The following is a 12,538-nucleotide window of genomic DNA, read 5'->3' on the forward strand; positions in this document are numbered from 1 at the left end:
GCCCCCCCCTGGCCCCGCCCCCCTCTGGCCCCGCCCCCCGCTGACCCACGACGCGCAGGCGCAGTCGGGCGCTGTCGGTCCCGGCGGGGTTGGTGACGCGGATGGTGTAGTGCCCCTCGTCCCCGCGCTCGGCGCTCTCGATGACGAAACTGCTGAGCGACGGCTTCGCCTCCACGTGCGCGCGGCCCTCCCCCGGCGGGAACTCCTGAGGGGGGCGGGGGGGAGGGGCGGGGGGGACCCCTCAGAGGGGGCGGGGGGGGACAGAGCCACCCCAGAGGGGGACATGAGGGGGACAGGGGGGGACGTGGGACCCCCCAGATGGGGCCATGGGGGGACAGAAGACCCCAGAGGGGGACATGGGGGGGACAGGGGGACATGGGGGGACATAAGACCCCTCAGATGGGGACAGGGGGGGACATGGGGGTGACATGGGGCCATGGGACCCCCCAGGTGGGGACATGGGGGGACAGAGCCACCCCTGATGGGGACATGAGGGGGACATGAGGGGACATGGGGGGACGTGGGACCCCCCAGATGGGGCCATGGGGGGACAGAGCCACCTCAGAGGGGGACATGGGGGGGACAGGGGGGGACGTGGGGCCATGGGGGGACATAAGACCCCTCAGATGGGGACGGGGGGGGGACATGGGGGTGACATGGGGGCACTGGACCCCCAGATGGGGACAGGGGGGGACATGGGACCCCCCAGGTGGGGACATGGGGAGACAGAGCCACCTCAGAGGGGGACATGGGGACGGGGGGGGACATGGGGGTGACATGGGGCCACGGGACCCCCCAGGTGGGGACATGGGGGGACAGAGCCACCCCAGAGGGGGACATGGGGACGGGGGGGGCCATGGGGGGGCCATGGGGCCACGGGACCCCCCAGATGGGGACATGGGGCCATGGGGGGGACATAAGACCCCTCAGAGGGGGACATGAGGGGGACAGGGGGGGACGTGGGACCCCCCAGATGGGGACAGGGGGGGACAGAGCCACCCCAGGGGGGGCCATGGGGACAGGGGGGGCCATGGGGGGGACATAAGACCCCTCAGAGGGGGACAAGAGGGGGACAGGGGGGGACGTGGGACCCCCCAGATGGGGACAGGGGGGGACAGAGCCACCCCAGAGGGGGACTTGAGGGGGACAGGGGGGGACGTGGGACCCCCCAGAGGGGGACAGGGGGGGACAGCACTACCCCAGAGGGGGACATGGGGGGGACGTGGGGCCATGGGGGGACATAAGACCCCTCAGATGGGGACGGGGGGGGACATGGGGGTGACATGGGGGCACTGGACCCCCCAGATGGGGACATGGGGGGACAGAGCCACCTCAGAGGGGAACATGGGGACATGGGGGGCCATGGGGGTGACATAAGACCCCTCAGATGGGGACATGGGGGGACAGCGCCACCCCAGAGGGGGACATGGGGACAGGGGGGGACATGGGGGGGACATAAGACCCCTCAGAGGGGGACATAGGGGGGACAGAGCCACCCCAGAGGGGGACATGGGGGGGACATGGGGCCATGGGGGGGCCATGGGGGTGACATAAGACCCCTCATATGGGGACATGGGGGGGACAGAGCCACCTCAGAGGGGGACATGGGGACAGGGGGGGGCCATGGGGGTGACATAAGTCCCCTCAGATGGGGACGGGGGGGGACATGGGGGTGACATGGGGCCACGGGACCCCCCAGATGGGGCCATGGGGGGACATGGGACCCCCCAGATGGGGGCGGGGGGGACAGTGCCACCCCAGGGGGGGACATGGGGCCATGGGGGTGACATAAGACCCCTCAGATGGGGACATGGGGGGACAGAGCCACCTCAGAGGGGGACATGGGGGGGACATTGGGACATGAGGGGACGTGGGGCCATGGGGGGACGTGGGACCCCTCAGATGGGGACGGGGGGGGACAGAGCCACCTCAGAGGGGGACATGGGGACAGGGGGACAGGGGGTCCATGGGACCCCCCAGATGGGGACGGGGGGGGACATGGGGGTGACATGGGGCCACGGGACCCCCCAGATGGGGACATGAGGGGACAGAGCCACCTCAGAGGGGGACATGGGGGGGACAGGGGGACATGGGGGGACATGGGGGGACATAAGACCCCTCAGATGGGGACATGGGGGGACAGTGCCACCCCAGAGGGGGAATGGGGACAGGGGGGTGACATGGGACCCCCCAGATGGGGACAGGGGGGGACATGGGAACATGGGGGGGACAGAGCCACCCCAGAGAGGGACATGGGGACAGGGGGGGGCCATGGGGGTGACATAAGACCCCTCAGATGGGGACAGGGGGGGTACAGTGCCACCCCAGAGGGGGCCATGGGGGGGACATGGGGCCACGGGACCCCCCAGATGGGGACAGGGGGGGACAGAGCCACCCCAGAGGAGGCCATGGGGACGGGGGGGGGACATGGGGGGGACATGGGGACATGGGGGGGCCATGGGGGTGACATAAGACCCCCCAGATGGGGACATGGGGGTGACAGTGCCACCCCAGAGGAGGCCATGGGGGGGCCATAGGGGTGACATGGGACCCCCCAGCCGGGGCGGAGGGGGGACACCCCACATGGGGGGGGGGGGGGGATGTGTGGGGTGTGCCCCACTGGGGACAGGGGGGGGGGCTGTCACCTGTCCGTCCTTCATCCAGGTGACGGTGGGCGCGGGCTCCCCCGAGATGGGGACGTCGAGGCGCACTTTGTTCCCGGCCACCACCACGATGGTGTTCTCCGTCGCCTGCCCCGAACAGTCCAGGTGGATCTTGGGGGGCTCTGGGGGGGGGGGGGACACACACACGTGGGGACATGTGGGGACATGTGGGGACACGGCCCGGGGGGTCCCCAGTGTGTGTGTGACCCCCTTCAGGGTGTCCCCCCCCCCCCCCTCACCTTGTTTGGGGACGTACTCCACTTTGATCTCTGTGGGGAGGAAAGGGGTAATGAGAAGAGGGGGGGGGGTACCAAAGGGTCCCCTCCAGCCCCATAAGTGGCCCCCTCAGCCCCATAAGTGGGCCCTCCAACCCCATAAGTGGCCACTCCAACCCCATAAGTGGTCTCATTGGGTTTGGGTACCCCCTCAGCCCCATAAGTGGCCCCCTCAGCCCCATAAGTGGGCTCATTGGGTTTGGGTACCCCCCCAGCCCCATAAGTGGCCCCTCAGCCCCATAAGTGGGCCCTCAGCCCCATAAGTGGCCCCTCAGCCCCATAAGTGGGCCCTCAGCCCCATAAGTGGCCACTCAGCCCCATAAGTGCCCCCCACACTCAGCCCCATAAGTGCCCCCCACACTCAGCCCCATAAGTGGCCCCCTCACCCAGCCCCATAAGTGCCCCCCCAGCCCCATAAGTGGCCCCCTCACCCAGCCCCATAAGTGGCCACTCCAGCCCTATAAGTGCCCCCCCAGCCCCATAAGTGGCCACTCCAACCCCATAAGTGGCCACTTCAGCCCCATAAGTGGCCCCCTCAGCCCCATAAGTGGGCCCTCAGCCCCATAAGTGGCCACTCAGCCCCATAAGTGCCCCCCACACTCAGCCCCATAAGTGCCCCCTCAGCCCCATAAGTGGCCCCCTCACCCAGCCCCATAAGTGCCCCCCCAGCCCCATAAGTGGCCCCCTCACCCAGCCCCATAAGTGGCCACTCCAGCCCTATAAGTGCCCCCCCAGCCCCATAAGTGGCCCCCTCAGCCCCATAAGTGGCCACTCCAACCCCATAAGTGGCCCCCTCAGCCCCATAAGTGGCACCTCAGCCCCATAAGTGCCCCCCTCAGCCCCATAAGTGGGCCCATTGGGTTTGGGTACCTCCTCAGCCCCATAAGTGCCCCCCTCAGCCCCATAAGTGGGCCCATTGGGTTTGGGTACCCCCCCAGCCCCACAAGTGGCCCCCCAGCCCCATAAGTGGCCCCCTCAGCCCCATAAGTGCCCTCCCCCAGCCCCACAAGTGCCCCCCCCAGCCCCATAAGTGCCCCCCAGCCCCACAAGTGCCCCCCAGCCCCACAAGTGTCCCCAAGGAACCTGTGTCCCACAAGCATCCCCAGGGGTCTCATGCCCCCCCCCAGCCCCACAAGTGCCTCCCCCAGCCCCACAAGTGCCCCCCCCAGCCCCATAAGTGCCCCCCAGCCCCACAAGTCCCCCCCCAGCCCCACAAGTGTCCCCAAGGAACCTGTGTCCCACAAGCATCCCCAGGGGTCTCATGCCCCCCCCAGCCCCACAAGTGCTCCCCAGCCCCACAAGTGCCCCCCCCAGCCCCATAAGTGCCCCCTCAGCCCCATAAGTGCCCCCCCCAGCCCCACAAGTCCCCCCCCAAGCCCCACAAGTGCCCCCCAGCCCCACAAGTGTCCCCAAGGAAGCTGTGTCCCACAAGCATCCCCAGGGGTCTCATGCCCCCCCCCCAGCCCCACAAGTGCTCCCCAGCCCCACAAGTGCCCCCCCCAGCCCCACAAGTCCCCCCCCAAGCCCCATAAGTGCCCCCCCCAGCCCCATAAGTGCCCCCAAGGAAGCTGTGTCCCACAAGCATCCCCAGGGGTCTCATGCCCCCCCCCCAGCCCCACAAGTGCTCCCCAGCCCCACAAGTGCCCCCCCCAGCCCCACAAGTCCCCCCCCAAGCCCCACAAGTGCCCCCCAGCCCCACAAGTGTCCCCAAGGAACCTGTGTCCCACAAGCATCCCCAGGGGTCTCATGCCCCCCCCCAGCCCCACAACTGCTCCCCAGCCCCACAAGTGCTCCCCAGCCCCACAAGTGCCCCCCCCAGCCCCATAAGTGCCCCCCCCCAGCCCCACAAGTCCCCCCCCAGCCCCACAAGTGTCCCCAAGGAACCTGTGTCCCACAAGCATCCCCAGGGGTCTCATGCCCTCCCCCCCCAGCCCCACAAGTCCCCCCCCAGCCCCATAAGTGCCCCCCAGCCCCACAAGTGCCCCCCAGCCCCACAAGTGTCCCCAAGGAACCTGTGTCCCACAAGCATCCCCAGGGGTCTCATGCCCTCCCCCCCCAGCCCCACAAGTCCCCCCCCAGCCCCATAAGTGCCCCCCAGCCCCACAAGTGCCCCCCAGCCCCACAAGTGTCCCCAAGGAACCTGTGTCCCACAAGCATCCCCAGGGGTCTCATGCCCCCCCCCAGCCCCACAAGTGCTCCCCAGCCCCATGAGTGCCTCCCCCAGCCCCACAAGTCCCCCCCCAAGCCCCACAAGTGCCCCCCAGCCCCACAAGTGTCCCCAAGGAACCTGTGTCCCACAAGCATCCCCAGGGGTCTCATGCCCCCCCCCAGCCCCACAACTGCTCCCCAGCCCCACAAGTGCTCCCCAGCCCCACAAGTGCCCCCCCCAGCCCCATAAGTGCCCCCCCCCAGCCCCACAAGTCCCCCCCCAGCCCCACAAGTGTCCCCAAGGAACCTGTGTCCCACAAGCATCCCCAGGGGTCTCATGCCCTCCCCCCCCAGCCCCACAAGTCCCCCCCCAGCCCCATAAGTGCCCCCCAGCCCCACAAGTGCCCCCCAGCCCCACAAGTGTCCCCAAGGAACCTGTGTCCCACAAGCATCCCCAGGGGTCTCATGCCCTCCCCCCCCAGCCCCACAAGTCCCCCCCCAGCCCCATAAGTGCCCCCCAGCCCCACAAGTGCCCCCCAGCCCCACAAGTGTCCCCAAGGAACCTGTGTCCCACAAGCATCCCCAGGGGTCTCATGCCCCCCCCCAGCCCCACAAGTGCTCCCCAGCCCCATGAGTGCCTCCCCCAGCCCCACAAGTGCCCCCCCCCAGCCCCACAAGTCCCCCCCCAAGCCCCACAAGTCCCCCCCCAGCCCCACAAGTGTCCCCAAGGAACCTGTGTCCCACAAGCATCCCCAGGGGTCTCATGCCCTCCCCCCCCAGCCCCACAAGTCCCCCCCCAGCCCCACAAGTGCCCCCCCCAGCCCCATAAGTGCCCCCCAGCCCCGCAATTCCCCCCCAGCCCCACAAGTGTCCCCAAGGAACCTGTGTCCCACAAGCATCCCCAGGGGTCTCATGGCCCCCCCCAGCCCCACAAGTGCCTCCCCCAGCCCCACAAGTGCCCCCCCCAGCCCCACAAGTGCCCCCCCCAGCCCCATAAGTGCCCTCCCCCAGCCCCACAAGTGCCCCCCCCAGCCCCACAAGTGCCCCCCCCAGCCCCGCAAGTGCCCCCCAGCCCCACAAGTGTCCCCAAGGAACCTGTGTCCCACAAGCATCCCCAGGGGTCTCACGCCCCCCCCCAGCCCCACAAGTGCTCCCCAGCCCCACAAGTGCCCCCCCCCCCAGCCCCACAAGTGCCCCCCGGCTGCCCCACCGAGGAAGTTGAGTTTGGCGGAGAGGGAGAGGGCGTATCCGTCGGGGACGAAGGTGTAGTCCCCCTCATCCTCGGGGCGCACATCGTCGATCACCAGTTTGTGGATCCTGTGGGGTGGGGGGGGGGATATGGGGACAGTTGGGGGTCTCCGCCCCACAGATTTGGGGGGGGGTGGTGGTGGTGAAAGCAACTCCCCCTCCCCCCGCCCCCCTCAATCTCTCCACCCCCCCGAGAGCCACATGGGGGTGCGGTGCCCCCCAAGAATGCCCCATATGGGGGGGGGGGGGGGGAGTGATCTTCTTGGGGGGCTCCAACCCCCCCCCCCCCCCGAGACCCACATAGGGGGCTCCAAACCCCCCCTGAAACCCTCATGGGGGTCTTCAACCCCACCCCAGACGCCCATGGGGGGTTCCAGCCCCTCTGAGACCCCCATGGGGGCCTCCAACCCCCCCAAGACCTCCATGGGGGCCTTCGAGACCCTCATGGGTGCCTCCAAACCCCCCTGAGACCCCCATGGGTGCCTCCAACCCCCCCAAGACCCCCATGGGTGTCTCCAACCCCCCCAAGACCTCCATGGGTGTCTCCAACCTCCCCGAGACCCCCATGGGTGCCTTCAAGACCCCCATGGGTGCCTCCAACCCCCCAAGACCCCCATGGGTGCCTCCAACCTCCCCGAGACCCCCATGGGTGCCTTCGAGACCTCCATGGGTGTCTCCAACCCCCCCAAGACCCCCATGGGTGCCTTCGAGACCTCCATGGGTGCCTCCAACCCCCCCAAGACCCCCATGGGTGCCTTCGAGACCTCCATGGGTGTCTCCAACCTCCCCGAGACCCCCATGGGTGCCTTCGAGACCTCCATGGGTGCCTCCAACCCCCCCAAGACCCCCATGGGTGCCTTCGAGACCTCCATGGGTGCCTCCAACCCCCCCAAGACCCCCATGGGTGCCTTCGAGACCTCCATGGGTGCCTCCAACCCCCCCAAGACCCCCATGGGTGCCTTCGAGACCTCCATGGGTGTCTCCAACCTCCCCGAGACCCCCATGGGTGCCTTCGAGACCTCCATGGGTGCCTCCAACCCCCCCAAGACCCCCATGGGTGTCTCCAACCTCCCCGAGACCCCCATGGGTGCCTTCGAGACCTCCATGGGTGCCTCCAACCCCCCCAAGACCTCCATGGGTGCCTCCAACCCCCCCAAGACCCCCATGGGTGGCCTCAAGACTCCCATGGGTGCCTCCAACCCCCCAAGACCCCCATGGGTGCCTCCAACCCTTCCAAGACCCCCATGGGTGCCTCCAAACCCCCCTGAGACCTCCATGGGTGTCTCCAACCTCCCCGAGACCCCCATGGGTGCCTTCAAGACCCCCATGGGTGCCTCCAACCCCCCCTGAGACCCCCATGGGTGCCTCCAACCCCCCCAAGACCTCCATGGGTGCCTTCAAGACCCCCATGGGTGCCTCCAACCCCCCCGAGACCCCCATGGGTGGCTTCGAGACCTCCATGGGTGCCTCCAACCCCCCCAAGACCCCCATGGGTGCCTTCAAGACCCCCATGGGTGCCTCCAACCCCCCCGAGACCCCCATGGGTGGCTTTGAGACCTCCATGGGTGCCTCCAACCCCCCAAGACCTCCATGGGTGCCTTCGAGACCCTCATGGGTGCCTCCAAACCCTCCTGAGACCCCCATGGGTATCTCCAACCCCCCCAAGACCCCCATGGGTGGCTTCAAGATCTCCATGGGTGCCTCCAACCCCCCAAGACCCCCATGGGTGGCTCCAAACCCCCCTGAGACCCCCATGGGTGCCTCCAACCCCCCCAAGACCTCCATGGGTGCCTTCAAGACCTCCATGGGTGCCTCCAACCCACCATCCCGCCGCCTCCGATTTTGGGGTGGGGGTTGTCCCCTCCCCTCCGGGGCACCCACCTGCCGGTGTGGGTGATGTGGATGCGCTTACTGGGGCGCACCTCCACCCCGTTCTTGAACCAGCGCCCCGTCACCTTCTCGTCCGACACCTCGCACTTGAAGACCGCCTGCTCCGTCGCCTGCACCGTCAGGTCCGCCATGTCCTGCAGCACCTCCAGCTGCTTCTCTGGGGTGGGGTGGGGTGGGGGGACACAGGGTTGGGGGACCCACCTTCCCCGAGATGCTCTTGCACCACCCCCGGCCTTTGAACCCCCTGACATCCCTCCAGATATCTCCTGGAATCCATGGGACCTCCTGGACACCCCCCAGCACCCATGGGAACATCTGGAGAACCTCTCAGGAACCCCCCCAAAACATCTCCTGGAACCTTCTGGACACCTCCCAACACCCTCGAGACCTTCTGGACACCCCCCAGCATCCATAGGACCTCCTGGACACCCCTCAGCACCCATGGGAACATCTGGAGAACCTCTCAGGAACCCCCCCAAACATCTCCTGGGACCTTCTGGACACCTCCCAACACCCTCGAGACCTTCTGGACACCTCCCAGCATCCATAGGACCTCCTGGACACCCCTCAGCACCCATGGGACCTCCTGGAGAACCTCTCAGGAACCCCCCCAAATATCTCCTGAGACCTTCTGGACACCACCCAACACCCTCAAGACCTTCTGGACACCCCCCAGAACCCATAGGACCTCCTGGACACCCCTCAGCACCCATGGGAACATCTGGAGAACCTCTCAGGAACCCGCCCGGACATCTCCTGGGACCTTCTGGACACCTCCCAGCACCCTCAAGACCTTCTGGACACCCCCCAGCATCCATAGGTCCTCCTGGACACCCCCCAGCACCCATGGGACCTTCTGGACACCCCCCAGCACCCATGGGAACATCTGGAGAACCTCTCAGGAACCCCCCCAAATATCTCCTGGGACCTTCTGGACACCTCCCAACACCCTCAAGACCTTCTGGACACCTCCCAGCATCCATAGGACCTCCTGGACACCCCCCAGCACCCATGGGACCTCCTGGACACCCCTCAGCACCCCTGGGACACCCTGGGGACCTCCTGGACCTCACCCATGGACCTCACCTCAACATCTCACAGGGCTTCTGGAGACCCCTCAGCACCCACGGGACCTCCCCCAGGAGCTCTCCGGGCACCCTGGGGACCTCCTGGACCTCACCCATGGACCCCTCAACATCTCACAGGGCTTCTGGAGACCCCTCAGCCCCCACGGGACCTCCCCCAGGAGCTCTCCGGGCACCCTGGGGACCTCCTGGACCTCACCCATGGACCCCTCAACATCTCACAGGGCTTCTGGAGACCCCTCAGCACCCACGGGACCTCCCCGCAGGAGCTCTCTGGGCACCCTGGGGACCTCCTGGACCTCACCTCAACATCTCACAGGGCTTCTGGAGACCCCTCAGCACCCACGGGACCTCCCGCAGGAGCTCTCCGGGCACCCTGGGGACCTCCTGGACCTCACCCATGGACCCCTCAACATCTCACAGGGCTTCTGGAGACCCCTCAGCACCCACGGGACCTCCCCCAGGAACTCTCCGGGCACCCTGGGGACCTCCTGGACCTCACCTCAACATCTCACAGGGCTTCTGGAGACCCCTCAGCACCCATGGGACCCTCGGCAGGGCCACCTACCTTCCACGATGACCTCAGCCTCGCTTTCGCCCCCGTTGGTCATGATCTTGTAGCGCCCCGTGTCCTCCTTGGTGGCCTCGTTGATGATGAGGTAGTGCTTCTTCCCGTCCTTCTTGAAGCGGTACTTGAAGGTCTCCTCCCGGGTGAGCTCCACCCCGTCCTTCATCCTGCCAGCGGCACGCGGCCGTGACACGGACACGCCACACGGCACGGACACGCCATGGCGGGCACGGACACGGGACGGTGAGGACGGCCACGGGGTGGTGGGGATGGCCATGGGGTGGAGATGGCCATGTGGTGGTGGGGATGGCCATGGGATGGCCATGGGGTGATGGAGATGGACGTGGAATGGTGGGGATGGACATGGGATGGACACGGGATGGCCATGGGATGGTGGAGATGGACATGGGATGGACACGGGATGGACATGGGATGGTGGAGATGGACATGGGATGGACATGGGGTGGTGGAGGTGGCCATGGAATGGTGGAGATGGCCATGGGATGGACATGGGGTGGTGGAGATGGCCACAGATGGTGGGGATGGAGATGGGATGGCCATGGGATGGTGGAGATGGCCACATGGGATGGCCACGGGATGGAGATGGCCATGGGATGGAGAAGATGGACACATGGAGATGGCCGTGGGATGGAGATGGCCACGGGATGGTGGGGATGGTCATGGGATGGAGATGGCCATGGGATGGTGGAGATGGACACATGGAGATGGCCATGGGATGGAGATGGCCGTGGGATGGAGATGGCCGTGGGATGGTGGAGATGGACACATGGAGATGTCCATGGGATGGAGATGTCCATGGGATGGTGGAGATGGACACATGGAGATGTCCATGGGATGGAGATGGCCATGGGATTGTGGGGATGGTCATGGGATGGAGATGGAAATGGGATGGAGGAGATGACCACATGGAGATGGAGATGGGATGGAGATGGCCATGGGATGGAGGAGATGGACACATGGAGATGGCCATGGGATGGAGATGGTCATGGGATGGAGGAGATGGCCATGGGATGGTGGGGATGGCCACATGGAGATGGCCACGGGATGGAGATGGCCACGGGATGGTGGGGGATGGCCATGGGATGGAGATGGCCGTGGGATGGTGGGGATGGTCATGGGATGGAGATGGCCATGGGATGGAATTGACCATGGGATGGAGATGGCCATGGGATGGTGGGGATGGCCACATGGAGATGGCCACGGGATGGAGATGGCCACGGGATGGTGGGGATGGCCATGGGATGGAGATGGCCGTGGGATGGTGGGGATGGTCATGGGATGGAGATGGCCATGGGATGGAGATGGCCACGGGATGGAGATGGCCGTGGGATGGAGGAGATGGACACATGGAGATGGCCGTGGGATGGTGGGGATGGTCACGGGATGGAGATGGCCACGGGATGGAGATGGCCACGGGATGGTGGGGATGGCCATGGGATGGAGATGGCCACGGGATGGAGATGGCCGTGGGATGGTGGAGATGGCCATGGGATGGTGGAGATGGCCATGGGATGGAGATGGGATGGAGGAGATGACCACATGGAGATGGCCATGGGATGGAGATGGCCATGGGATGGAGATGGCCATGGGATGGAGGAGATGGACACATGGAGATGGAGATGGGATGGAGATGGCCATGGGATGATGGAGATGGCCACAGGATGGAGGAGATGACCACATGGAGATGGCCATGGGATGGAGATGTCCATGAGATGGAGATGGCCACGAACCGGTGGGACCACCCCTCCCCCCGCCCCTCCCCCCCCCGGCGGTGACCCACGTGGGGACGGACGCCCACCACCCCCCCCCCCAACTCACCACATGACCTGAGCTCCCTCCTCCGACACCTCCGCCTCCAGCACCACCCGCTCGCCCACCACCACCTGCTGGTCCTCCAGCCCCTTCCCGATGGTGACGGGGGGCTCTGGGGGGGGGACGGATGGACACAAAGGTGACCTCCCCCCCTTTTCTATCTGCCCCCCCCCCCAAAAAAAAAGAGGTCCACCTTTGACGAAGACTTCGGTGAAGCACTTCTCCTCGTTGACGCGGCACTCGTAGGCGGCGTCGTCGGCCAAAGAGCACTTGTGGATGGTGAGAATGCGCTTCAGCCCCACGTTCTCGAAGACGTATCTGGGGGGGGGGACATGGGGGGGGTGTGGGGGGGATATGGGGGGATGGGGGGGTGGGGGGATGGGGGATAGAGGGGGACGTGGGGGGATATGGGGGGACACACGTGGGGGGGACATGGGGGGACATGGACATGGGGGGATGGGGGGACGTGGGGGGGGGGACATGGGGGGATGGGGGGGGTGGGGGGATGGGGGATAGAGGGGGACGTGGGGGGATATGGGGGAGACACACGTGGGGGGGACAGGGGGGGATGGGGGGACATGGGGGGATATGGGGGGATGGGGGGGGATAGAGGGGGACGTGGGGATGGGGGGGGGATGTGGGGGGGATGTGGGGGGACACATGTGTGGGGACATGGGGGGAACATGGACATGGGGGGATGGGGGGATATGGGGGGAACATGGGGGGGACAGGGGGGGACAGGGGGGGGATGGGGGGGATGGGGGATAGAGGGGGACATGGGGGGATGTGGGGGGATGTGGGGGGACGTGGGGGGATGGGGGGGATATG

General features: G+C 66.8%; 1 protein-coding gene across 1 annotated transcript; it reads right to left on the reverse strand.

Annotated features, from left to right (window-relative positions):
• Positions 1 to 7: 7 nt before the first annotated feature.
• LOC309685569 (myosin-binding protein C, fast-type-like) lies at positions 8 to 12,033 on the reverse strand (the record flags this gene model as incomplete). Its single annotated transcript, XM_082501314.1, has 8 exons — positions 8 to 205; positions 2,646 to 2,785; positions 2,903 to 2,932; positions 6,297 to 6,403; positions 8,216 to 8,381; positions 9,878 to 10,044; positions 11,717 to 11,822; positions 11,904 to 12,033. Coding segments are annotated over 8 exons (1,044 nt in total), but the record flags the coding sequence as incomplete, so codon positions are not given.
• Between the last annotated feature and the right edge of the window lie 505 nt (positions 12,034 to 12,538).

Source organism: Vanellus vanellus (assembly GCF_965231255.1).
Source record: "Vanellus vanellus genome assembly, contig: HAP1_SCAFFOLD_2323, whole genome shotgun sequence".
Lineage (NCBI taxonomy): Eukaryota > Metazoa > Chordata > Aves > Charadriiformes > Charadriidae > Vanellus > Vanellus vanellus.